Here is a 27843-nt window from a genome sequence, read left to right on the forward strand (position 1 = left end):
GCTTGTTCTGATTTGATTTTGAAGTTTTGTTTTATAAGAAGCAAGCTAACATCTCAGTTTTTGATAACATTGGCCTAAAATTTCCTTTCTTGATCTTACAAAAAACTGGTTGCCAAAAGCAATGTCATCAGTGCAGAGGGACTGAAAGCACTTTGAGCTCAAAGGTTTCAAAACAGCTGCTAAATGCACCACGAGGTAAGACCGTTTAGTTAGCCAGTCATCAGATTTAGCTGTTGTCCAGTTGTGAATAATAATAATTTTTTAAAAACGGGCTAATTGGTTTGAATGAGAAAGTAGTTCCTGTGTTTTTCCACTTCTTTTATTTTCTTTCTATTGAGCAACTGACTTCATATTATTTATTTATACAGAGCAATTGTCCGCTCTTTTGCATCACAAACTGCAATTACCTTGTTTACACTCCCCAAATGATTTCAACACATTTAATTATGCAAAGCCGCAGAGCAGGAAGCAATCTCACTCCAGCCTTACTCCATCTGGTTGCGTCTAAGAAACTTTTTTTAAGGAATTGACTTACCATCAGTAGATTTGAAAATGTTGCCTGGTCTGATAAATATCTGAGTACTGTTGCAAAATTAAAATAATCTCAAACTGGTTTCTTGAACATGGCAATGAGTTACAATGATTACTCAAATGATCTGTACAGTCACCGGATCTCAGTCCTTTGGGACGTGATTGAATGGAAGATTTGCATCAGGTATCAGCAGCTGACAAATCAGTTGCAACCGTGTGATGTGTCACTGTGGACCAAAATCTCGAAGTAATGTTTCAAGCACCTTGTTGAGTCTATGCCACGAGTTTTCTGAAGGCAAAAAGGAGTCTAACCCACTGGTAGCAAGGTGTACCATATACCTAATAAAGTGGCTAGTGAGTGTAATTACTTGTATGTGACTAATTATTGCCACCTAGTGGCTGGCAGATTGATTAAAAACAGAGTAGTATGCCGCTTGAAAGCCCCAGGTTATTAGTGGGGTAATGGGCTAGTAACAGTTTGATCATGAAGGCATGGTTTGGGGAATGTGCATCATTAGAAGACACATACTTAATAAGATAAGGAGCCCTGTATGAACATCTAGTAACTTATTTTAGTTTACATTGCGAAGGATATTAATAAATAAATGCCTGTATACAGTTAAGACTTATATGACATCTAATGGACTGGGTGACTTGTATGCTGTTTTTTAAAGCCACACTTCAATATTCTTGTGATACTTAACATAAAACCCACACACAATATAGGAAATTGATTTTTTGCTTGACTAAATTACTTCAATTAGTCAGATTACTAATGTATTTCCAATAATTTCTATTAAATTTCCCATTAAATCATTTCTTGTAATAATAATGAGCATTGTTGGTTTAAATCAGGGATGTCAAATTCATATGGACCAGTGAAAGTCCCCTTTCTGTCAGTGTGAAGTTTAACTCAACATTTAATCCCAGAGATTTCTTAATATAAGAAAAAGAAGTGCAATTTTCAACAGTTCAGCCTCTCAGTTTGACTTTTTTCCCCCCTTCTTTCTCTTTTTTATTAACCCGTCCGGTCCAGCATTTGTAACAAGCAGTGTTTCTACGTGAAAGACAGAAATTTCTTTAGTAAATAGTGAAAAATCAGAACCTTTTATGTCATTTAGTTGTTTATTTATTAATTAATTAGTTTGGTGTAATCTGAATGGCCAAGGGGAGGTCTTTATCAGTACGAAAAGCTGTAAGACTTATGAAAATACAATTAAAAGTGAGGAACTTATACCCTTTTCCACATTTTGGAATTTTCCAAGCTGTCCAGGGAGCTGGATTAGAGTCTTTGGCAGGCTGATTCCAGCCCCCGGGCCTTATGTTTGACATCCTTGGTTTAAATGGTTTAAATTTAAAAGAAAAAAAGTGTTTTTCCTCTTTCTGTCCACACTTGCAGCAGACACATTCTCATCAAGCGTTACAAGGATAAATAAACAGACGTCCCCTGCAATAATATAAATGAACTATATAACGTTTATTAAAATATATAAAAGACAAAATACATATATGCATAATTATATCCATGATGAAATATGCATATAGAGTATAATAATTATACAGTAAAATGTGTTTACATATATAGATTTTTTTATACATATACCAAGATATTTTTGCATTAAAACTGGCAGTGGTGATTTCATATTCCCCCTCCCCCCAAAAAAGGAAACCCCTCGGTCCACAGCAGGCCTCCGAGAGAAATAACCCTCTGAAAAGCTTGAGAGCAGCAGCACCTTTACACCTGAGATCCATGTTTTGGAAAGGTCTTGCACAGAACAATACAACAATTCTGACAAATAGCTTCCATGAAGTATAATCAACAGCTTCAGGAGAGGTGGGGTGTTACATCAAAAGTCATCCTCTTTTATACTGGTACCATCCTGGCAGAAAATCTACAAATAACACTCACAGTGTGGCACACGATATCATCCTTGTAGTGCAGCGTTATCTGTCACCACGCCACACGCTCCCCTGGTACATCGAATCTTGGGATTTAACTGTTTAGCTTTCAGGAAGGAAATTAAAAGATCCTGGGCAGAAGAGTGAGACACTCCCATGGGATGACATTTAGTCCTTGTGACTGGTGTGGTTGGCTGTGGTTGGTCCTGTACAGTTTTAGTCACTGCACGCTGAAAGCGGTCATGTCTGGTGGTAATGGTGGTAGTGGTGATGGTGGTGGTGTTCGTGATGATGGTGGTGCTCATGGCGCTGGACCACAGGAACCACAAAGCCAGGGCTTCCAGGAGGGACAGACACCTGCTCTCTCTCCAGGCCTGGCAGTACAGAGGGCACAGGGGGTGGCTGCTGGGGGTGGGACTGAGTTGGCAGAGGGGTTTTGGATGGGGATAGCGCCTCACGGCCTTTGGCCCTCAGGCGTTTACTGTGGCTGTATTGCAAAGGATGCTGGTGGTGGCCGGCGCTTTGGGCTTGGTGTGGCAAGTGGTAGACATCCTGACCTCCATGAGCTGCTGCGCTGCCGCTGTGGAGCACCGTCTGCAGAGGAGGGTGGTGGCCATGACATTTAGTGGCTTTACCACTTCCGCTTCCCCCATTGTTGCCTCCGCTACCCTTGGAGGTTCCTTTAGGGGACTTGACGAACTGTGCCCCCTTGCTTCGAGACTCGGTAGGATTGTAGCTATCACTGATGACCTGTGAGCGGCGCTGGTGCGCAACTTGGACTTCTGGTTCCTGGGAGCGCGAGCGGCTCTGGGAGCTGTGAGCATGAGCCTCCTCTGGAGGAAAGACAGGGGTGGTTCCTGACAGACAGGACGGAGACAGAAATTAGTGTAGAACAGCAAAATTAAAGCTTCTGTAAATAAAATTACAATTTTGTTTCTCTTCCCTCAACTTGCAAACAAGAAGGCTGCACGAAAACACAACAGAAAAGACATTTACCTTCAAATCTGGAGGTGTAGTTCTCTATACCAGCCAGGTCAAGGTAGTGATTCCTCCTCTCCGTGTTCTCATCCACACAGTAATGTTGACCCTCAGTGGCTGGTGGCTCATTACTCTGCCCTCTACTGTTGTAAATAAGCATGTGGGTGCGTTAAGAAATAAATAGCTAACTCTCAAGCCGAGTCAACACAGTGTACACAGGAAAGGTTTTAAAACAAGTGCTGACCTGATATAGGACGATAGCCTCTTGTCAGCTGAACGACCCTCCTCTTGGTGACAGCGCTCTGATGAGGGAGAGATCAAGAGTTCAGACAAGGGAAAACTATCTTTCCCATAGATTTGCCATATCTGTAAACTGCTATGTATAAATCATAAGACAGGTGCTATAAGTGTTTGTATGGTTACACGTGAAATACTGGCCACATTTGTTGCTTCTGTTGCAGAAAATAATTCTAATAACGATAATCGTAATGATATAATTAAGAGTATTGTTACAACGATAATCTAAGTTATAATGCTGGTGCCATGTACCTGCCCCCGTTTCTCTTCTGTGGCTTCTGGGCTCTGGAGTGACAGTCAGTTTGACACGCAGAGTCTTGCTCTTGTTATGACAGGACTGATTCACAGAGGCATCCACCACATCATAGATGGTGTGCATCAAACTCGACATGTCCTACAGTGACAGATAAAACCCTTTTAATACAGTTTCTAGTGCTGCCGTCTGACAGAATAACGTGTAAAAGGACATATTATGAATAGTAAGAAGACACATGACACATGTAGAAGGCTCAGACAAGCACAACACAAAGATAACATGATGCAAAGTAGCAGAGATCTTAACTCCGAATCTCAAAACACGTATAAGGTGCATATAAAATATGAAAGCAAAACAAAGTATCAGTACTCGCAGATGAACATGTTTATTGATATAAAATTAGTTGCCAATAAATAAATGAATATATTTAGAGGTATGCTCATCAATAAGTGTCGCTATGTTGTCACATACCTCTTTAGTAACTTTTCCACTGTTGTCAAAGTCATAAAGAGTGAAGATCCACTCCTGGCGGTTGTCATCCTCCACAGAAACATCACACTCCAAATCCTGAGAATACAAACATTTAAATTTTTAGCAATTGGGTGGCTTTAATCTCCATGTTTTTACCAATCCTAAGCACAGTAAGAGCACTGCATGCTCAATACTGCATGTCTGCAGTGTGCCAAAGGGAAAACACAGCAGCATTGATGACTGTGGTCAGTAAGTCCTTCAGCTATGACCTCTTTTAAGTCCTTCAAGTTTCTACAGATGAGTCCAAAAATGAGTGTAGCCGCCTTTCGGAGTTACCACTTTTTTTTAACCAACTTGAAGTCAGAAGTATCAGGTAACGTGTTCATAAATGGAAAAATAAACATGTGGAGTATAGACCCTGCAGCAGTGGAGATGGAGAGCTGACACAGTGTGAATGAACACGTGCATTTACAAGAGAGGAGACCTCAGGGAAAGACGAAGCTCTTTATGGTTTCATGAAATAACCTCGGCTCACGTAACCAGTGGTGGTCACAAAAGGGCAAATCCAAGCAGTTCTTTAAAACATGCAGGTCTAAACATTACAATATATTTATTGGTCCCTAAACTCAATCAGGATATGGTCTGGAGTGGTGTAACCTACAGACAGATGTTCTGCCCACATGGAGAAGGCATGCTGCGGCAGCTTGAGCAGAGGTTACCTATCATCCATTTACTGCCTGCAGTAGATGTTTAAATAGCTTTTACTCACTAAAACACACAACTGTTTTACTGCTTTTGGATCTTAGCATATGGCTTTTCATTTCTAACCAGGAAAAAAAAAGTGTCACATGAGGCAACACTGACTCAGTGTTATATGCACTCATTTAAAGTGGTGTCTGAAGCTGTATGTGGCTTAGGCTGGAACACCACAGTCCTGCTCTCGTTAAAAATCCCAAAGTCAGTCAAATTGATCCCAGTTATGTCCGTACACTAACCCACTCCTGCGCACATACTATGTGATAAACATCTGAACTGTAGTGTATTCGTAAACTTAATCACATTACGTGGTTGAAGTGTGGTAAGTGTGGGTATGTACGGTGGTCTTGAGAGGTCAAGCGGACTGCAACTTAGGAAAACACCAGCAAATGCTGCTAAAGCACACAAAACACAACACGGGTTTCTCTGGGGACACAATAATGTGACGGGCCAGCTGGAGAAGAACCGAAATATTCAAAGGCTTGCAGAGGATTCATCGATGTTGTGTGGGAGAAAAAGATGCAAAGTATTATGTGTTTTAATCACATGATTCATATAATACTATAGATACATGCTTGCTATTAGCCGTTACCGTTAACTTGGCGCTTCTCCTGCAGTTATGTCATGTTATTGTGTCCCCAGAAATACTTGTTTCTTTTTGTAAATTTCTCTTTATTTATTTTGGGGGGTTTTAATGGTTAACCACAACACAGTAATGTCATAGTGTACGTACATCCAGGCTGATACGTTTCTTCCCCGAAGCTTTGGTTGCGTCTCTAAGTGTCTCCCTCTCGCCTTCTTCTGAGTGCAGGTACTGCAGGTAGCTTTCACAGCCCTCAGCCTTCTCTGGAGGCAGAACCACTGGTAACACAAGAGGACACATTTCAGTTAGACACAGACACACTGATTTCATTTCATTTCAAACATCCTTTTTAATCTGAAACCCTCACAAGCCTTTATCCTTTTTGTCTGGCTACAAGGTGTCTAAGCACGACTGCTTTTTCATTCCAAGGAAAATAGGGTTTCTTTTATGCTGTGCATTTGCCTTAACCTACGAAATGAAGCCAAAGATCTGCGCTTTAATTGATGGCTTTTAACTGTTCCAGATGTAATTAAGGAAAGCTTTTAAGATCTGCACGTGATGCAAGGGTTATTCTTACTAGTTTTATTACAGACGTTTATTTTGCAGTGGTGCTGTGCTTAGTCCATGTAGCTTGGTATGCTTTAATCAAAGCCATTAAAAACCCAGCTCACTGCACGTTTTGCAAAACATCACATTAAAAAAAATCTTGTGGAAAACTTGTAGTTTGACCACAAGCCAAATCAATTGAAGCACATCCTTCTCCACTTACCCTCTAGGGGACAGTGTTGATCTGTGAACTGTCCTTCCTTCAGCTCACCATTTGGAAACTCCTGTGACAAGGAAACAAATTAGAAAAGAGAGACGGAGAGAAACAGAGAGAGGAGGAGGAGGAAGAGGAGGAGGGAGAGAGAGATGTAAGTGAATCTACAGTTCAGACCACAGACACAGAGAAAACAAACAGTTCCAGCTAAAGCATTTCCTACTCAGATGAACGGGAGAGGGCTGGAGGCTCCAGCGCGGCCAAACACTTTGAACATCTGCACGCTTATTGTGTTTCACTGTCTGGGACACAGCAGGCCCAGCCACAGCCAAGCTTTCAAGATTCCTCCAAGCCCTTCAAACAGATCCCTCACATCCATCAAAAAAAGACAAAAAAACCCCACCATGATGCACTTCATCATCTGAGCTCGCTCTCTCTCAGCCAACCTGTTTATTCTCATCCTGCTTGACGCGACACCCACCGAGAAGCATTTGATGGCAGCTCTGAGTTTAGGAAAAAAAAAAAAAAAAGTTTTGTCGTATTTCACACTTGCGACTCGGCTCAGAGACGTTTGGTTTATGTAAAACAAACTTCACAGTGAGGTCTCAGCAACAGTTATTTTGAATGGAGAATAATTACCAGATGGAAATTTCCGTGCAGATAGGATGGGACTGATTAAATGCACAACTCTATAGCCATAAAACAAAAGCAGGACAAAGGAGGGGAAAGGAGGGGGTGAGAAAAAAAAGCTCTGCTGTCATTTGTGAATAATCTATATCCTGCATTAAACAGAACCACAATGCATTCATAAGCATCCTACATATGTTCATGCACACTGAGGCAAAGGCAGCAGGGTCTCCATGCACAGACACACACACACAGCTAATCTTTAATTGCAATTGGATTGTGGAAACAGTGAAAATTAAGTGCAGCACAGGCCCTAAACCACAAGTATTTAAACAACAAATGATTCATCTTATTTACGTCATTCTCAGTACTCTAAGCTGCTCCACACACACTTTGAAATAAAATCACAGCAGATTGAATCAAGGAGGCCCACTGAAATGAGACAAATAAAAAACAGATAGATGCTAGAAAACAAAAGAACTCCATGTACCTTCAGCTGAACTGAGGCTCGAGCGGGAGTCTGAACATCTGCATGCGTTTAGGTGAACGAGCCCCCCCACCCTTTCCTCTCCCTTCCCCTTCCCCTCTTTCTGAGAGTAATCACCGCGCCAGGGCCTGTGGTTCTATTTAACAATCCCAAAGCCTATGATTATTCCTCACTTCAGAGCATGATACCACCAGCCTGTAATCTGGTCCTGACCTTCACCGCTAAAGGGGGAGCCCATTGAGTCTCAGGGTCAAGGCTTGGATACCCCTTGCAAATTGGCCACAGGAGACACTGAGAAAAAACAGCAAAAAGAATAGGAGTCGAGCCTCGGGGAGGGGGAGGAAAGGGAGGCAGGAAAGGGCCAGGAGGTGAGGAGAAAGAAAGAAAGAGGAAAGCGGGTGCAAAGGAGAAGAGAGGAGGAAGGTGAAGATAAGAGAGACAAAGATATGAGAAGCGAGAAAGCAGATAAGCGTCGAGGTAAAGGAGGAAGCAGTTTGGGAGATAGTGCCTATCTGTTGCTTACTCCAGTCTCTGGGAGCTCTGGGGGAGGGACGGAGGTGGGTTTTTAGAGGCTCTGGAAGGCTTCTTTGAGAGGTGGAGACAACTGATACCAATCCCTGGGCACCAAACAAGAAGGACTCTTTAATCATCAAAAGCACACACTGGAAACAAAGCGTATATGTATCCATAGACAAAAACAAAAAACAAAACAGTTTCCATCTTTTGTGGTTTCTGCAGCCAAGTTGTTGTTTCCTCTCTGCACTGGATGCTTTTATCTCTCCTCTCTGTGCTCAGTCCCATAATGAAGGCCAGTATGTAAGGAAGAGGGAGTTCACACAGAGACACTGCTCTGCAGCTCAGGGGAACATCAAAGACAACCACCGATTCCTCCCATCCTCATCCCCATGAGGGTGTGAAGCAAGGTACGAGCACCTCCAAATGAAAGATTCTGCCTTAAATCCAATGAAACGAAATTAATCAACCAGCTGGTCTTTAATTAAAAATCACATATCGGGACGCATCTCGCTGAGTGCAAAATGAGCGAACCAGCGGGGCTTGTGTTGAGCACATGGCTCCCCCGACTACCACCACCACCATGCTCATTACATCTATGGGGGGAGCTAATGAGAGAGCAGGCTGGGGCCGACCGCAGTCTGCAGTTTAACGTCCAAACACATGGCATCTCTATCCACATCGCCCACAGTGTCGGGCTCAAATCTGCCCACCACATGTGTAATTAACTGCTTTCTGGCATCTAGCAGCTCTCATTCTTTCACTATCAGATCACAAACTGCTCTGCGGCCTGCGGAAATCTGTTAGCATTTTGGAGCAAAGTGTTCCTCATTTTTCTACCAGTGGTGTACACCTGAAATCCTTGAAGTGTGTCGCATTGGGTATGGAGGAAAAAAACTACTAAAAAAGCCAACACTGCATGTGCAGAACAGGCACTTCAACAGGAATGACAGGGAAATGATAAGGTATCAGATAGCAGTTTTCTTTAAAAAATGCATTGGAAAAAAGCAGCGACAGTGTTCCATGTAAACAGATTCTGTCTCCCAGACACCTTGACATAAGAGACAGAAAGAAAGGTGTGTGATGTTTGTTCCTGTTTAATGCAGCAGTTCTGCCAAGCTTCCCTAAAGCCTCAGCCTACTGCCAGACTTTTATGTGGGATAGGGTAACCAGGGGATGCTTTCATAGCTCCCTACCAGGTGACATCAGACATCCCCCAGCAGCCCCTCTCTCTCTCTCTTGCAGCCTGCCTACCACCCATCCTCCCACTGGAAAACAGTGCACATCTTTGTTCTCACATCACTCCCTCTAGCTCACCCCCTAAATATAAGTGCACACACTTCTTTTAGTCAATTCTTTAAACCATATGATGCACAACTGCTTTTGAAAACTGAGTCTTAAAAAACACGAGGCTAACATGATTTTCTTTTTGTTCCTCTCTCCTCTGGGTATTCTATATGGAAACTCGATCTGATGTCTGCATGTGCATCCAAGTATAAACATATGCTGGAAAAATACAAAACAGGATACCGTCTGTTTCCTCGTGTATATCTGAAGTTGTGTGGTTTTCTGAAATCCTCCAGATTGCTTTTTTTAAATATGAAAATATAATTGGAATAAAAGTTTTCTATGACATTCACAGTTTGTGGAAACACAAAGTCACCTCGAACTGACACAGAAAGGCTTCACAGCCATCAGCCAGCCAACATTCCTGCTATTAATTGGAGATGACTGCTGGGTTCTCCACTAATGAAAATGTGGACCGAGTAGAATCAACATAAAGACGGGAGCACCAGCTTGTAAACATAGTGGATTTTCTTATGCATACCGGAGGATGAAACTAGAGGAGTGTGGGGCCATTGAGAAATAAAAGCCCCCCATTCCTGAAGAAACCAACCTGGCCTTGACTCAAAACCAGATGTGAGCGGTTTTACTGAAGAGAGGCAGAGTAAAAGGGGGGGGGGGGGTTGCTCCTACAATAACGGGAGTTAAAAGACAAAAGATCAGTTGCACAACTCCCTGCCTCCTTTCTCGCAAGACAGTAAAAGAAAAATAAGTATGTTACTTTTTGATGGCTGGAACAAAAGGATCCTTTTTGTTTTTGGTTCATCTGACCTCTGCTTTCAATCAAAGTCAGTGACATTATGCTGCTCAGAGTCAACAGAAGCATTTTACCACAGTTAGCATTGTTTATACTAATTTCAGCCTGCACGATAATTATCTTCAGGACCGCAGTATTTTTGCATGCTATCATAAACGAGCCAAAAACAACTGTTTGTTCTAAGTTTGAAATGAAAACACCATCTCATCAAGTTTCAGTTACTAGACGGCTAAAATTTGCCTTTGTCTACTAATTAGAGTATTTTATCTATCAGCGTGCCCTGACATGTCTTTCTCTGGATGGAAATGAGATCAGAGCAGAATGCCATCCTGTCATCTGGACTAGCCTGGGCACAGATATGGCAGTTTCATGGTAGCGGGATGCTCTCTGAGGTCAAATAGGAGGCAGAACCTCTCCCTTGGCACGACATGAATCGCTGGGGCGAAGCCTCTTCTGTCCTACTATAACAACAGCTGTGGTGAGAGATGAGCATGCTTGCTTGTCTATGTAACAGCAGCATGTAAACCACTGAAAGTCACCCACTCCCCTTCAATCAGGATATAGGATATATCTCTTAAACTCTCCCCTCCTCACCCCACCGCTGATCTTTCTCTCGCTTTGATTGTGACCTGGTGGATGGCATAAACAAAGATTAGCATCATTGGCTGGCCACCCTGCATCTGTCACCAGCGCTGTAATCAGCTTGCCTTCATTAAAGTGAGCTTTGATAGGAGACTGATGTAATGGAGTGCCCTTCTCTCAGCTGTCACACAGGCGGCTACTGTAGGGACTTGGAAACCATGTGCTTCATACCAGTGACTCAATCGGTCTTACAGATCTGGGTTAGGCAAATGTACTAAATAGTATTCATAGTAGATCACGACACTGTTCGTGTAATTGATCAGAGAAAACATAATGTGGCTATGATGGTTCAATATGTCCAACACACAAAGATGTTGCTACCGCACACATTCTCACTGCACCGTCTGAACAGAGCTCTGCATTACACCACTGACAGACTCTGCATTGCCATCTTCTTCTTTTAACAGCCACAAGTAATGCTGCTTCATATTTTTGTGAGTAAAGCCTTAAATATTTTGTGTCTAAAGTCTGGGCCAAGGGTAAAGTCTTTACCCCCGTTTGGACTGTTAAAAAATTAGGAGACTCATTCATTTAAACCAAGCAGAACATTAAGTTTGTACCATAATGCTTTCCCAAAGATTTAAGGAGTCTTCAGGAAGAGTTCTACAGCTTCTTGAAGGGCATTTAATCCTCTTCTTTGGATCTTGGCTGTCTTTTCTTCTGTTCTCCGTCAAAATGATTCCACACTGTTTCAGAAATGTTGAGGTGCAGGCTTTGGGGAGGCCAATCCATGACTGATAGTGTTATATTGTGTGTTTTTTATCCAGGTATGCTTTTACTGGACTGGCAACATATTTGACATAATCATCACCTTGAAAAATGAAGCTGGTTCCCAATCAAATGTTTTTTAGATGTTACTGTATGGTTAATCAAAATCGTATGGTTCTTTTATGTGTTCATAACTTCATACACTTTAACACCATTTATTGACATACTGTCCAGAACCATGCCAGAGCCTCCACCTTGTTTTACAGATGGCTGTAGACACTCACTGTTATATGTCTCTCCTGACCTTATCCATACATACTGACTGAACCACAAATTTTACATTTGGAGTCATCTCTCCATGACACCCATTGACACTGATATTCAGTGAAGTTCTTGTGTGATTTGGCATATATTAGCCTCTTCTCCTCGTTTTCCCTTCTTAAGGGGCTTCTTGACACCCACCCTTCTACTGAGACCATTTCTATGGAAGCCCGTTTCCGCCACACACAAAAAAAGTATCCATAACTTGAAATTTCGACTTATTAACTCTAAATTTTGACTTATTTTCTCGAAAATTCGACTTACTAACTCGAAATTTCGACTTATTAACTCTAAATTTTGACTTATTTTCTTGAAAATTCGACTTACTAACTCGAAATTTCGACTTATTAACTCAAAATTTTGAGAAAAGTAACTCGAAATTTCGAATCAGCTATGCCAATCAGTAATCTACGTGGAATGCGCACTCAAAACCGGATCACAACAAATTGGCGCTTTCAAGAGTATGTTTGCTGATAGTAAAGCCATGTGATTCAGCTAATAACACAAGGATTTCATCATTTGCGAAGCCACACTGGCCATGACTTGCTGTAATACTGGTAGCTTAGCTGTAGGATTTGTAGCTGAACAGTTCAGCTTCTGGGTAACAAGGAAATGATGTCATTCACGTAGATTACTGATTGGCAGCGCTAACTCGAAATTTCGAGTTATTAACTCAAAACTTTGAGAAAAGTAAGTCAACATTTCAAGCTTCTTTTCTCGAATTTCGAGAAAATAACTCGAAATTTCGAGAAAGATAACTCCAAATTTCGAGTTATGGATACTATTTCAGCTAATAGTTCATGCAAATCAGCTTGTGTCTGTGTCTGCCTATCTTATGTCTTCCAATCTTTGTTATTTTTGGCTTTTTTTCTTTTGTAAATTAAATTAAGGAATTCAGAATAAATTTTTTATGTTTCTAGAACATGCTGCTAGTAGGCAAGTCCCTAAAAATTCAATTTAAAACTGATTCTTTGCTAAGCCTATGTGTAGACACAACACTGGTTCATCCCTTGAGTTAGGGGCCTTTTTCATAAAAACAAATTAAAAAACATTCCTCTCAATATACTCGGGTACAAGGACTAGACTGAAAATAAGTAAAAAAGCAGCCAATTTAAAGCCAGAAAAATTTTGAAAGATCTTCAGAAAGCCTGCAGAACTATTGCTCGAGACAACTTTAAAAAAATGACAAGAGAGTCCAGCAGCTTAAAAGCAACATGGAAAGAAATAAGGGGTGGCTCAAGACTTTTGCACATTGCTGTAATTAAGATTTTTGTTGTTTGTTGAGGGTAGATATTCGAACCAGCTTCGCCTACTGTGTTAAACATATGAAATCCAGGGCTGGAGCACTCTTCGTGATCAATTTATCGTGCTTCTTGTTAAAATTTTCCCTGACCTTAAGATGATCCAGTTCTCATATTAAAGTGGGGAGATTTTTAATAAAACAATCAAAGGAATCATTCATCTTTTTCATCTTTTACTTTGCAGCACCAGATATTAAGAACACACATAAACTAGACAGAGAACACACAGCAAGTCATATTTTGAGCACATATGCACAGCCTGACAAACAAGAAAACAAGAAGGAAGCGAGTTCACAAAGCACCGGCATATCAAAGTCAGCATAGGACTCAAACAGGATGTTCCTGTGTTTCTGGCCTCCATGTGAAATTCTGTAAGCTCCCGCACAGGCCCCTGGCTCTTAAGCTCGGCCAATGGGGAGCTCGTCCAGACCGATAAAGCTGAGAGGATTTGTTCCACATTCCACAGGCCCTTTAAAAAAACACAGAGGATCTCAGAATGCCAGGTTGTGGGTGAGGCAACTGGGACGCCAATCCCATTATGGTCCAAAGGTAGCTACTCCATGCAAGTGTCCAGCTGAGCTTGAAACCAGCCGCAATGATCTCATGTAGCCAGGGGTTTAGTACATCAGCAATTCAGACCGGTTGTCTGTCAGTTACAGTGAACAAGCAAGCATGTCTCCGTCTTGTCTGCTTCTAGTGGGCAATAAAAACACGTCAACACAATCACTCTCACCCATAAGAGTGCTTTTTGTGTATTGTACATGGTGTCAGGTTTCCAGCTGTCTGTCTAGCAGTGAGATGTCAGTTGTAATAGCTCTCACCTGTGAGATAACCACCGACACACTGTTTTCGCTGCTCATTTTGCTAAGCTGCAAGAGATTTGAGTCACAGCATTGAAAACCAGACCCGGCAGCTCATAGGGGCGAGGCTCTGTGGCTGGAGGCTGGTGGAGCTACAGGCGTTACGATGCTCCTATGGGTGACTGAGAAATGTAAACAAATCATGTTGGGGAAGGACAGCTGCACACCAGTGGGTAAGAGCAGCAACACTGCTTTATATGTAGCATGTCTCTCAACCTGTTTCGTCTGACGCACTCACTCAGCTGTATCAGTCAAGCTCAAGTGCATCTTCATCACCACCCGTCAGCTCTCAAAAATGATCTCATGGACTACAAAATAAGTGTTACATGGATACTCTTTTAAAATGTAGTGTTTATAGGTATTTGAACAATGTATTTAATACAACTTTTGATTGCTATTGCAACTGTTTTTCTGTTCATTCATCTCTACTTTTATTCAACCGTGCATTTGTCTGTCAACGATTTATCACTGATTATCTACAGATTGGTTACAGAGACTGTAATAGGAAGATGGCCATAGATGGCACTCCGGTAACATGCTGGTTTAGTCCACGAACTGCAAAAAACTGTTATGCAGGGAGAAAATTAGTTATACACAACTAGCCTGTATTGAATCAGCTCTGGGATAGGTTGCTAGATCAGAAATTTGCTGGACACAGGAATGAAGACTTCCAACACTGACCATAATATGGTTCAATATGGAATATATATGGAATATATGCATGGTATGTACTTAGCACTATGTAATATACAAATAAAACACTACAATTTCAATGCCAGAAACTGCAGCACGAATGTGATTATTGGTCAGATAACTGAATTAAAAATGTTATCCAACACCGCAAACACAGTCAAGAGGTCCAGTTTACTAAGTCGAACTAGGAGGGGAAGGTCTAGCAGACATATAGTAGCCTAACTGGTACCCACTTGACACTCAAAGTCACTTTGAAGGGGGCTATAAAAAAAAAACTCAGGCACCTGTAGTTTTTGGCACTACACCATTCGAGTTCTGTGCAGACTTGCTGACTATTTTTCCGTCACTCTCAAATACAGCAGCCAGTGACAAAAGATGTTGTGGCTCTCCTGCTGTCATTATAAAGGCTTGTGGTGTGGTAGATGAGCTGTCTGCTGGTTTCCTGTATAGGTTTTCCAACCGAACAGAAGTTGGTTAAAGGTCAAAACCAAAATTTTCCAGTCCAGCATTTACCTATTCCAGTGTCTTTCAATGTAATTTACAAAGAAAAGTACAGATGGATATGAGTAACCACAAAAAGAAGAGCTTATGGAGTCATGACCAATCGATTCTTAACACATCATTTTGGAAGGCGTATTAGGCAAAGAGAGACGAAGGTCTGTTGTAGTGTATTATCAGTGCATCAAAACCCCAGGAGATTCTGGCTTGCAGGTAAGAGACAGCCAGAATCCTGAGCAAAACGCAACAAATAAGGGAAGCAGAAGGCGGAGCCTCTAAAAACTCATCTGCTATAGTCTAACCTAACTACTCTACAGACACATTTGCCAAACCTCAGGTTCTAGGCGACACCACTTATTTGCATAATTGGTACTATGCTCTTTACTGTGAGATATTTAAGGCTTGAGGCCCTCCTGTTCTCTGCAAAAACGTCCTGGCTTTGCAGACTGTGGTACAGTTTTTGACACTAAATACAGTATCTTAATCTGACATGCTGAAAAAAGCAGCAGCAGCTTATTCATAGTGGATGCACCCCTTTTATCTCCTTTCTCTCTTTGCTGTTGTGTAACTCCTCCTGACTGTCCCGTACCGCTGTCTCCTCCAGCCAGCAGCGATTGCCAGTCTCAAAGACCACAAGAATTCTTGACACTGCAAGAACAGGCTTAAATCCAAGCTGCGAAGTTCCTCACAGTCCTGGAACTGGACAGGGGGTCATCCCAGGGTCAACACCAAGTGTTTTCCTGAGGATTCCTAAAAATACACCCCTGCTGGGCACAGGAAGCAGAGGAGACTCCATGATCTTGAGATGATGTGAAGGAAGCCCGGCTATGTGAAATGGACAATTGCCAGTAAGTCACTGGCTGTGATGCTATGGCACGTGAGGCACAACCTCTTGAAAAAGAAGTAGAAAGTTGCAAGCTGAAGAGGAACAGATGAGATACTGAAAAGAGAAAGTAGCACATGGGCTAATTACTGATGCACCAAAATCATGCAAAGCTCATTCATATTTCTGTTGAATTATTCTCAAAGAAAATAATTGGTCAAAAAAAGTAAAAAGGATATGAGGGTATGCATGTGATGAATTGCTCTTGAAATCATAGCTACAAGACAAGAATATTAAAGCCTCGTGGTGCAAACCATGAATTATAATTTTTACTTGCAACACATCACAGAAACATGCCAAGTGCAGATTCTCAGACCACCATCAGCGAGACTTAACATCTGCACGTCTTCTTTTTGGACTCAGACTGCCATGTGTGCACTTTAGTGACCTGACAGACTAGCTGTGTTTCTGAAACACTGTTCCCCAGTGTGAAATTCTGAAACGTAATTCATCCATGGCGCAAGCAGAGATCAAAAAGCTATGGTGCAGAGGGCAGCTTAGCTCAGCTCCACCTCCATCTCCAGCTTAGCTTTTTTGCTGCAGAGTGCACGAAAACTGCTGCTTTCACAGCCGTAAGTTTGGAAGGTCTACAGGGCCGCGGACGAGCCTGCACTTAGCTTAGCGTTAGCTTCCTTGTGTATTCTTATCTTATCTCCAGTATAAAGCTACAAGCCTGATGGAGTCTTGCTCTCCATCATGCAGCAAGTTTGAAGGCAGTCCACTTAAAGCACTAAGTGTGACACTTAAAAGTCTGATAAAAGTTCTTTAAAGGGGATTTATGCTTCAAAAAGCAGAAGGGTGCTGATGTGCAATAACACCTTAAAAGCTATGAGATAATGAGGCGCTACCAGGATAGAGCAGCTCTAAAAGCCTTGCAAGCATGTGACAGTGGGGGTAAAAGTTCAGGTGTTCTGATACACTGGCATTTTTTGAAATGATAGGATCAGTTGGGCCCCTATCAGCATGAAGAGGTAAGTGCTGGTTATAAAAAAAGATCCTGCGGAGCAACTGCACGTGATATTTCTGATGTTTTCATGCATTTCCAAGTCTCCTGTTGAGATTCTTTTGCAACTTAACTCGCTATATTTGGGCTTTTTTAATACTTGAGGAACACATTTTCTCATCACATTCTGCTACACTTGTAAGCTCTTCTGTAAAACTGTAAGACACAAAAGGCAATGAGCGGCAATATCGTGAAATGATATCAAGATTTAAGAAAGTGTGTTTTCTTTTAGATCTGCCTCCTGTGAGCAGATTGTGTCTCTGAAAAGCTCTCAGTGAGGAGGGGCAGGCATCTCATGGAGAACTGCTGTTTATTTGAAATGAGCCTTTAGGTAAACATGTTACATGGCACACAGGACTCAGGTCAGCTTTTGAAGTGGACGGGCTCGGGGAAAAAAATGGGTGGGGGAAGAAAAGAAGGCTGCCTTCAGAGGAAATAAGAACAGAGGCCTCTTTCAGCAGCGTTTCATCCTCTCCCTCCTTTTCTGTCACATATAGAAGGAGCACAAAAGGTGTGTGGGTATATAACCAATGCATATTGTGAGAACCGCTGAGCTCTCATTTCTTCCGAACACATAAGCAGAATCATCCTGCAGTTTTTTGTTTTCGTGTTTTTGTTTTTTTCAAAATTAAATTACCACCAATGACAAAAATAACCACTTCCTTTTAATGGGGACTCACTGAGGGTTTTGATGACGGGAACGGGTTTGGGTAACAAAAGCACGTTTGCAGCCATCCCCCATCAGAGAGGAATGCGTTGTGCAAAAGGAGGGCCAGGCCTGTGCTGTCTGCAGAGCCTGGATCCAAGCTTTGAAGCTGCTAGTGTGTTTCAACAGCTAACCACTTTCAGATGGGGCTGTGGCATTTTATGAGCTGAGTAATAGCGATACCTACACATGTGCAGGGTTGGGGTCCCAAAGAGGGGAAGGCTCAGCTCAGAGAGAGAGGAAGACTCCTCGGGGGTCTGGGTTAGGCTGTGTTTGAAAAAAAAGAATAGGGATTTGGTAAACCCGATGTAAAAAATTGAGGATGGGAAGGTGGATAGTTTTAAAAATCTGTTCATCAGATTTTTAAATTCCACCTTTTTTCAAAGTTACCTTGAACATCTTAATGAACCTTGAATGAACATGAAACATAATCCTGGTACTACCCAACGTAGCATGTGTACCACTGAGCATAAGGCATTACTACAGTGCTTGATCTATGCGTAAAGAATACGCTCACCAGAATACTCTTGGTCTTTTTTGTTTTTTTGGATGGTTACAGGAAGCCAGGGTATGTGGCGTGTGTGGTGTTTCACTCTGAAGCCTCAAACCCAGCAGGGTGTCAGGTTCATGAATGCGGTGCAAGGATGAAGTTTCGACACATTAAGCTGCGACCCTGAAGGCTGTTTATACAAGAGCAACACAGAAATTGAAGGTAACAAGAGACAAAAGGAGGCGTACACTGCATCGCATCATGAAAGGTGTTCATCAGCCCAAAACTATGCATCTATATTTTATATAAATGCCCTTTTTTTTTTAATGCATTGATATTCCCGCAGCTCAGTATCTTGTGATGCCCATCTTAGTTCCCTCTATGATTACTTAACATAAAAGTCATCTCTACATTTGATATGTATGTATTAGGACAATTTTCAGCTGGCTGAATTTAATACATAACACACTTCTTGCCTAAAGAGTAATCTCCTGTCTTCTTTAAGCAAACAACCAAAACCTCAGACTTCCTTTCTGTCTTAAAACCTCAAACAAAACTAAATGTTGAAGAGTAGCAGATCTGGAGTGTCCTTTGTAAAGTTTTTTAAGTTAAACACATATTCAGGAGTTTCTTACATCCTCCCCAAACTTATTGTGTGCACTACATTTTGCTAAATATGTAATTATAACAATGCAATCAATTAACAATGACAGAATACAATAACACTATGGGCAACCATAACTGAAAAAATATAATATTCCCCTGGTTGCTTTAAGGCTTGCGAAATGAAGTCCACTTGGAAAAGAACAGGGGTTTATGTGGAAACATACCTTACACACTAAAATGTAATAACCTTTGAGTCTCCCGGTGTTTTACTTGGCTTGGAGAGCACTAGATCAAACACACACTTGGAACCAGCAGCCTTTGCCAAAAATGTCAGCGCTAAGCACTGGATTCCAGCTTCAGGTATTTTCTTTCCCCTGGCAGGGATCAGGGGTAAAGACACCCACCAGCATTAACCCTCACCAGGGCTGCCCCAAACACCCACCACCACACTACCCATGATGTAGTGGAGGCGAAGTCTCCCTGCTGTCATCGGTGACCACGCATGTCCAGCTCATTGAGTGTGAAGGAAAAGCTGTGCTTCTTTCAGAAAGGTGAGATATTACTGTAATCCATTTGTGTAAATCTCTCATTAATATAATGAAGAGAAAGCAGAGATGATGTGGCTTAGATATCACTAACCACAACAGTGCTTCTGTCCAAGTGTGAAGATAAACAGTCCAATAATGAAGACAATGAAATGAAAGTAACTTCCTTTGTCTTAGAGAAATTTTTATCATTTTTGATGCCATCAAATATAACCAGTGGGTAAAGCTGTGTGTGAAGCCTGCTAACAACTATTTATTATGTACTTATGAAAGCTGATTTAAGTATTTTGATGACACTATTTGTAAAAGGTATACTCTTATTCATTCAGTGTGACTGTTTCTTAGCAACAAGAGTGGGAAAAAGAACATGTACATAGCTGAATAGCTTAATTATCACAACATGGTGACTTCCAAGAAAAACATGAGTATTTCATGTGAATATTGTTTAAGTATTTATTTGTCGCTAAATTCAAGTTTGTTAGGTTAAGAAAAATCGCCAATATTTCTGGATGGCTTTTTTCGCCTTTGTCCCGTCTTCCTCACGCCCAACCGATCGCAGATCCTTGTTTCTGATTCTGCTGGAGGTATCTTCCTGTTAAAAGGGAGTTTTTTCTTCCCACTGTTGTCAAGTGCTTGTTCACAGGGGGTCGTCTAATTGGTGGAGTTTTCTCTGTACTATTGTAAGGTCTCTACCTTACAATACGAAGCACCTTTAGCCGACTGTTTGTTGACAGACATAGAGAGCTTAACACATAGTGAGAGGCTTCTATTCTATCTTCACGTTAGTGTAACAACAACTTAAGTGAGGTTATATTCACTTCACCTGTCTCTCCTCAGCAGACAGGGGAAGTTTGTTTTGCCAGCACACAGACAAAGCAGAGTGGAAAAGACTTGACTCAGCTTGGTTTTCTGGATTGACTGTTAGATGGCAGTACCCAGTACCAGGTACATTTTTAGTAGCTACTTGGCCAGGGTTCCAACTGAGCCGAGTCGAGCTGAATATGCAACATCAACAGACTGCACGCCACTGTGTGACTCACTGGATGAGTCATGAGAGCGACTCCTTCACAAGAGTCAAACCTGTCATTTTTGAAACCCGACGACGAGGGAAACGGCTGCACACAAACCAGCACCGTGGTCCAACAACAAGGTGCAAACATTTAGCATTGGTTTAGCAGCATGTATGCCATCGCCTCGATATCGTCCATTGTTGTGTTGTGCTTGTGCCGCATAAAAAGTATGTCAAGGGACTTTTGGGCTGTGTGTGTGGGCTATAATGACCTCACCCACACTGAAGTGGTACTCAGTTCTAATGGAAACCGAATAGAGCTGAGTTGAAAAGCTGTTAGTGGAAAAGAGGCAAAAGGAAAACATGTTCCCTGAGTTCCCTGAGTAAACTCCTGAAATAAGCACAGTTGACCTAAGCAGTAGACCCAGCCATCCATCCATGCTCTACATGGATAATGCTATTTGTATGTTTTAACTTCACTCTTCTCCACAGCCGGCTGAGGGTCTAACAACAGTACAAGCAAGAGTAACCCACAGACCGGTTGTACCACATGTCTTTGACACTGCCCCCATCTGACAGCAGACGCTCTCTGCGGGCAGAAAGGCAGACTATAGCTGCTCACAGATTTCCAAACCGCTACCACCACTAAACCACGATTTTCCCCATCATACTGTGTTGTGGTGTGGGAGGTCACAGCAGGGTCTATAGGATGATTTTGTTATCTTGCAAGGGATTTATAATTCCATGTTAAATGTACTCCGTAGGTACATCGTAACCTTTGATTCCTCCTATGCCTTTCCAGCTACGTCTTTTTCTGCCTCCAAAGAGAGAAACCTCACTGCTAACCACTGCTTTGGTAGCAAAACTGCAATGCAACAGTGCTGCTTTCCACTTGAAGTGGGAAGTCAAAAAAACTCCTGGAACACCCTGGTAAGATTTTGGAACTTGCAAAGTCAGAGAAGCTCTAATATCCCCAACTCACTATCCAGAATTAGTAAAACTGTAAAACTTTTAATCTGTGCTACTACTACTGTGTGTGTGTGTGTGTGTGTGTGTGTGTGTGTGTGTGTGTGTGTGTGTGACTTGCTAAATAAGCCATACACAAAGAAGTGGTTAGGCTTTATCCATGAACTTGCTGCAGCGGCGTTTTTAAATGCAATACAACAGACATTGCGCTATATTGCCAGTGATGGATGAATGACTGTACCTTGCAAGGAGCAAAACAAATCCTGCTTTTCCTTGCGACTTTACTACTGGAAAGCAGTCAACTTGGGAGTGATGTCACCCGACTTCCAAAGTAAAGGGAACGCAGCATAAGTGCTGGCAACATTGGCCACTTGGTGTGGCAACCTTGTAGGCTCTACACAGATTCACCATAGAAGTGTAACTCAGGTGTTAAACCCTAATGTCGTAATCTACACTGTCACACTGACAGCCTGCACAGGTGTAAATCCTGGTAATGACATTGGCCACTTGCATAGTGTACATATATTCAACAGAGAAGTATACATGAAGCAGTAGGGAGGGATTCAGGCTATTTAATTTTTTCTGTTTTAAGACTTTATGTTAAGCAGGCTGAATATAAATTTATTGTTCGAACAAGATTGGTCATGGATGTGCAGTAGATAAAGAGCTTGAATTCTAATAATGCAGAATCTGTATTAATGCATAGTTAAATGTGGCTTGGAGACTTAAGTGTTTTGAATTGTCAGCAAGACTAGAAAAGCTCTTTATAAATGTTAGTCATGTCCATAGAGAGACGAGAGTTTGATTTATCATCGCAATAAAATCTACACAATTATTCCTTCAAGATTAAGGAGTTTTTTGTGACTCCAAATCTGTTTAGTAAACAACCGACAGGAAGGATCTATAGGGGCCCATAGCTCATTTTTAGTCCCAGTATCCCCTAATAAGATTAATTTGGCTCTGGTTTGTGCTGACAGCGTGTAAATCAGTATGTAGCATGTTTTTTTTTTTCTTTTGATGGCAATAAAGAGTTATTTTCATGAGCATTGGCCACAAGGGAATTACAGTAAAAGAGAGCAAACAAGTACTTCAGACAAGTATCGTCAGAAAAATAAACATTCAATTTGCTAACAGTGTTGTAATGTCTTTCTCCATTAGACTCGGGCCACACGTGCCACTCTGTCACGCCTTTTATTCACTCGCAAATATACAGACACACAGGCAAAGCCACGTGGGGGTACGCACCTATGCGCTCAGACATGAAAGAAAGTCTAAAACAAGCACATCACACTTGCGAGAAGGGTCAGAGCCAAGCAGGTGATGATGTTTACACTGACAGGGGAGTGAATGTTCTGAGCAAATGGCAATCAGTGTAGAAAAAACCAAGAGAGTAGCTTGATTTACACGTTGAACACTTTTACAAGTTAATGTGGGAAGCAAGCTGAGATAAGATCAATGGTCCACTTCTGTCTCCCTAAAGAAAGCAGTGAAGAAGGCAGATGAGGCTCTCGATTACCCCCCTTCCCCCACTACCTTTAAAACCCTCAAATATCTCCCTTAAGAAAAAACAACACCCGTAAACTCTATTCCTCCTCCTTGTACTCTTTTCCTCTTCCCTCCCTACCCCCCCCTTCCCACCACAGCCCCTCTCCCTGCTCCAGAATTTTTGCTGTACAAACCAGGAACAGATGTCTGCTGAGGCCGTGCTGAAAGACCCCGCTGTTCTGGATGCCAGCCACATGCTTTTCATTCAGAGATGAAGGCTCACAGCTCGCCTTCTTGTGAAGCCAATTTTAAAAAAAGAAAAGGAAAGAAAAAAAAAAGACGGGGTGGAAAAAAACAAACTAAATGCCTTCAAGTCTCTTCAAAAGCAGTACATATACAAGCACACCTTTTTTGTCTCCTCTCCACCATGTATTGTTCCCTGCTTGTGCCTCATTCTAGGATGTTTTCCTCTTCATTCGTGGACTTAGATGACGGAAAAGCAAAAGATAAAAAAGTCACGAGATGCTGCTTACAAAAATATTTCTTGAAAGAAGTCGAGGACTTCAGGAGCTGCACACACAAATGTATCCAGTATACTCACAGCGTGATCACCTCCTTTTTTAAAAACTTGCCCCCGTGTGCCGAAAAATAAAATGTTATTTAGTGTCATAGTCTTAAGATTACACAGATATCCCGGCCTCGGATCCAAATCAAATACTGCTAACTCAAAATTAACGTGGCGACTAGAAGATATACCCAAATGCCCAGCGGCAAAACCGTCCAAAGAAAACATCCATTTTGAGCAGGATCACCAAATGAGTATGTTATATAAGGGGAAAGTCTTATTCACAGATTCCGAATTGAATGTTAAAAAAACATTAGCTTACAATTAGTTTAGTGAGCTGCTTGGGAACTACGCTCTTAAACCTAATTTATTGTTGAGGGGTGAGCTCTATGTAACTCTCTGTAAGTCAAAATAAATTTGTGTCTTGGAGCTTTTGGCACATCGTTACATCCAGCTAAATCCCTGACAGAGTCTTTTTCTTTTTTTTTACTTCAAGTGTGATATTATGAACCTTTCAAAGTGGCATAATAAAGCTCTTTGTTGTGGAGTTTAAGATGTTGACACACTCCTTCTTTGGAGGCTGCAGCTATGGGAAGTTTTCAGACAAAAGGTGGTGCTGAAAAGCTGAATTAGCCTGTCAATATTTGGGCATTCAAGCATGTGTGTTTGAAGCTCCAACGTGAAGCACAGTGTGTGTGTGAGAGAGAGACTGTGGATGTGTTGGTGTTCCTGGAAGCTTCACAGAGCTTGGAGGTAGCTTACATATTTAACAAGTGCAGATTAGGGTAATTTATTATGTAGTGGGGTGGGTAACTTTTCCGCCAGGTTGATCTCGCATGTAATGATTAAACATCACACCAGGTGCTTCAAAAGAGAAAACTCATCGTGAACACCTGCACAAAAGTGTCAGTCTCTTGACTGTAGGATGAGCAAAGTCATTGCGCTGAATCACTCTCTCTTTGTCCCCTAATACCGCACTTCAAGGAGACTATAGGATTACACTGAAGAAACGGTACAGCTGCAATCATGAATCATGGTTTGCAGTGATATCAATATTTAAACAGGTCTTTAAATCCTTTGATCCTTTCTTATTCCTTCCTGGAGCACAGCGATGCATTCGCACTCTGCCGGAGTTTAAAAAAACAAAACAAAACAAAAATCCTGCTTTATTGAAGAAATTCAGATTTACACAGACTGACGATGGGAACGTGCATGTTATTGGGTTTTTTTGTTGTTATTTTTTGGTAGCACACTATCCCCCAGCCCATCCCCCAGGACGGGGAAAAGGGGGGGTGGGATAGAGGAGTGAGGGTTCGGAGCCTTCGCTGATATCAGAGCCCTTTTATAACTCCCAGTTCTGCGCTTTGAAGTCGCACCCAGACAACTCAGGAATTCTACTCCCCCGTTTGACAATGAGGAGGGGGATGGTCAGAGCCGCGCCGTGTGTTTAGCCAATCTTCTCCTATATGAAATCATAAGGAATTTTCAACTGTCTCTGCAGCTCATCAGCCAGAACCGTGTGGCGAAACCTCTATCCTAGCTGGGGGGAAAAAAACGTGTCTGCGATGGATCTAAAAAACACTCCCAACAACTTCTAAACACATTAAATCATTATTGCTGTTTTTCTGTTTGCTCGGACCTGTTTAATCCAGACTCCAGACATCTAAGAAGCCATAATCCAATAATTACAACTGGAAATGTGACAGAGTAATCCGATCCCAGCGAAGAATTAATTAGCAGAATGTGGGATCAAACAGGGAAATGGTGTTAGCGTCTGATAGCAGAGATAAATTTTATCTTTGAGGAAGCTCTGTCTTTTAGGTGGGGAAATTATAAAGCATTAAAAGGGTCCCCAGGGACATTTCATATCTTTACAGGAAAGTTGGTTTAGGCCCATTTTTTAGCAGCGTGAATGGAGCTTCCACTTAATATGAGCAGGCAGTTGCATGCTCTATCTGGAATACAATACTGAGGTGAAACTCAAGATATGATCTAGTATAATTTTCATTCCTGACTGTGGTTTATTTAGTAGTTTATATTCTGTATTCTGTAGTTCACTTCTTTTTAGATTTATAAGAATACATGTTTATTTAGTTTTACAATTACATCTACAACATACACAAAAATATTAACTATACAGTACGAATAAGTAACAAAAAATTCAACTTTCTTAAACACAGCAGTTCAACAAACATAGATATCCAATGGGAACAAAAACAGCAGCCACCAAAAAGTGTGATTGGTCACATCTCTATACAGAAATCGCCAAATCCTCAAGGAAAGTTTAGAACTCTAACACAGAAAGGACGCAAATTGATTCTTTTAGTCACTTTCTGACATAAAATAACCACCACCTGATTACAGTTTACCACAAAGACCCATCGAGACCATTATATGCAATGACTGTGCTTCAGTCTGTCCACCTTGTCTCAGTCCACATGGAGGTAGTTTCAGAGAAAGCATGAAAAGCAAAGGGTTTGCTAGTTACATGCTAACAGCCATCCAGTTTTGTGGTGTGATTGAGCCACTAATGCAACCAGCTAATAGCACAAATAAATCAGGGGAATGACTTTGATAGAAGTGAGGGAGGGAGCCACCTACTAATAAGTGCCAAGCTTATGCCTTTGGTGGTTTTCCTTCAGGGGAGTGTGAACTCAGCCTCCTCTGAAGCCGAGTAAAGTTCTCTTTAATTTGCCTTGAGTGGGTGGTTTATAGCCCTGATATAATCCATAACTCTTCCACTATTACAGCCACCTACCTCACAGATTGTCTGTGCCGCCGTGTGAACTTCTTGCAGTTTCTGTCTGAGAGCCTGAGACTCTCTAGTACCCCTCAAAAAGGCACACTAATTGAAGTGATGTAATGTTATGCCACAGAGGGCTGCCCACTGGGAGCCGTGCTAGAATGGGAGGCACTGAAGAAAAAGACACAACCCGAGTCACGATGCCAGCAGCCACAAGAGCAAACTTTATATCCCTCAGTCTGAGAAATGACTACCTTTCCAACCAGCCTGTGTGTGTATGTGTGTGTGTGTGTGTGTCTGTGTGTGTGTGTTTGGGTCTGAGTTGCTTTGCCAAGCCGCTTCACACATGGGGCTCATGGCTGTCATAACCCATCCAGCAATGTTGGCAGGGGAATAACCGCTGCAGTGTTGTGCCGGAGCCAGACATGACAGAAAGAACAACAACCTACAACTCTGCGAAGACATCAGCATGTCTTCACACATGCCTGTGAATACAGTTTGCCTCCACTTAAGTCAAGAAGTTCTCAGATCAGCTTTCAGGGGAAAAAGAAATGTAACAGCTCTGAAGTGCCTGACAGACTCATCCCATCAGCAAATTCAAGCACACACAAAAACACCTGGCATGCTTTCCCCCTCCACAATAATGAATTTTGTATAAACTGTCAAACACATATAATGAGCATGCAATCCACATCCTAAAATTTGAATCAATAGAAGATCACCTTAGTTTTGAAGAAAGTAAGAAAATAATTATTAAGTGTAGTATTACCTGCATATTCTTCAGCTTTTGATCCGCCGCGCTGTACCTCTCACATTCCTCCATCCCTCTCCGGAGGAAGGCGTTCACCACAAAACTGTCTCCTGAGACGCGGAGAATACACGCCGATTAGCAGGTACAAATCTCAGGCTAGTCCTGCGGTTTATTAGATCGTTACTATTTACAAACCATTACGCAAAAATGATGTGAGTCTATCCTCACCTTCAGGGTTCTCTCTGCGCTTGCACGCTACGGATCACGACGCACGAGGATGTAAAAGAGACACTAGTTAGTTTTTTTAGGCTACAATATTCAAATTGTGTCATTTCGCTTCATTTTTATTTATTTATTTATATATTTATTTTGCTGTCTTACCGTGTTTTGACTGAAGTTTGCCCATTCTTTAAATCCCTCTTCCCTGGATCAGTAAATGTACTCCGAAATCCGCCACTTCTTACTCTACATGATCACATTGTTTTTAGTTTAGAAAGAAGAAAAGTCCAACTTCATCCAAAGGTGCGCACATATATCGCGCTATCATTGAAGCATCGTTTGTCAGTGATGAGATGAGATGATAAAAATCGCTAAAATGATCTGTAAGCGGCTCAGGGTGCGCTCGCAGTCTGGCTTCCAGCTTTACTCCCGTTCAACTGATGTGAAACTGCTTGCAACAGAGACGGGAGAGCGGGGCGTCAAGCATGCAGAAGAAGAGAGGGACACTTCTGGTGCAGGCTTTTACAAAATAAAACACATAATTGGTGCAAGTTGAACTCGCCCTATAGGTTTGAAATACATTTGCCCTT

The 27843-nt window shown here is 41.8% G+C and overlaps 1 protein-coding gene and 1 long non-coding RNA gene across 3 annotated transcripts; both read right to left on the minus strand.

The window, feature by feature from the left end:
• Positions 1–1989: 1989 nt before the first annotated feature.
• On the minus strand, positions 1990–27711 carry nkd2b (NKD inhibitor of WNT signaling pathway 2b). Of its 2 annotated transcripts, none has more exons than XM_005472419.4 (10): positions 27416–27711; positions 27263–27289; positions 27053–27144; positions 6541–6601; positions 5922–6049; positions 4433–4528; positions 3958–4099; positions 3653–3710; positions 3427–3548; positions 1990–3287 (listed from the first exon to the last, which is right to left on the minus strand). In XM_005472419.4, the coding sequence occupies exons 1-10, from the start codon at positions 27438–27440 to the stop codon at positions 2671–2673; spliced, it is 1368 nt and encodes a 455-aa protein (XP_005472476.1). In that variant the 5' UTR covers positions 27441–27711; the 3' UTR covers positions 1990–2670. The 2 variants fall into 2 exon arrangements, with proteins under 2 accessions (XP_005472476.1, XP_005472475.1); XM_005472418.4 differs by having other exon boundaries at positions 3427–3551; positions 27416–27710.
• Positions 6610–10087, minus strand: LOC109204276 (uncharacterized). Its single transcript, XR_002063863.2, has 3 exons — positions 7649–10087; positions 7171–7220; positions 6610–7034 (listed from the first exon to the last, which is right to left on the minus strand). It is a non-coding gene; the product is annotated as an uncharacterized LOC109204276 (long non-coding RNA).
• Positions 27712–27843: the final 132 nt, after the last annotated feature.

The sequence above is a fragment of the Oreochromis niloticus genome, linkage group LG11, assembly GCF_001858045.2.
Source record: "Oreochromis niloticus isolate F11D_XX linkage group LG11, O_niloticus_UMD_NMBU, whole genome shotgun sequence".
NCBI lineage: Eukaryota > Metazoa > Chordata > Actinopteri > Cichliformes > Cichlidae > Oreochromis > Oreochromis niloticus.

Excerpts from the sequence above, each read along its gene's own strand:
- nkd2b (XM_005472418.4), bottom strand. The coding sequence starts at position 27,440 with ATGGGCAAACTTCAGTCAAAACACG. Across the intron at positions 27,145-27,262 it reads GCGCAGAGAGAACCCTGAAG|GAGACAGTTTTGTGGTGAAC; the intron begins GTGAGGATAGAC and ends TCCGCGTCTCAG. Across the intron at positions 3,288-3,426 it reads CTACACCTCCAGATTTGAAG|GAACCACCCCTGTCTTTCCT; the intron begins GTAAATGTCTTT and ends CCTGTCTGTCAG.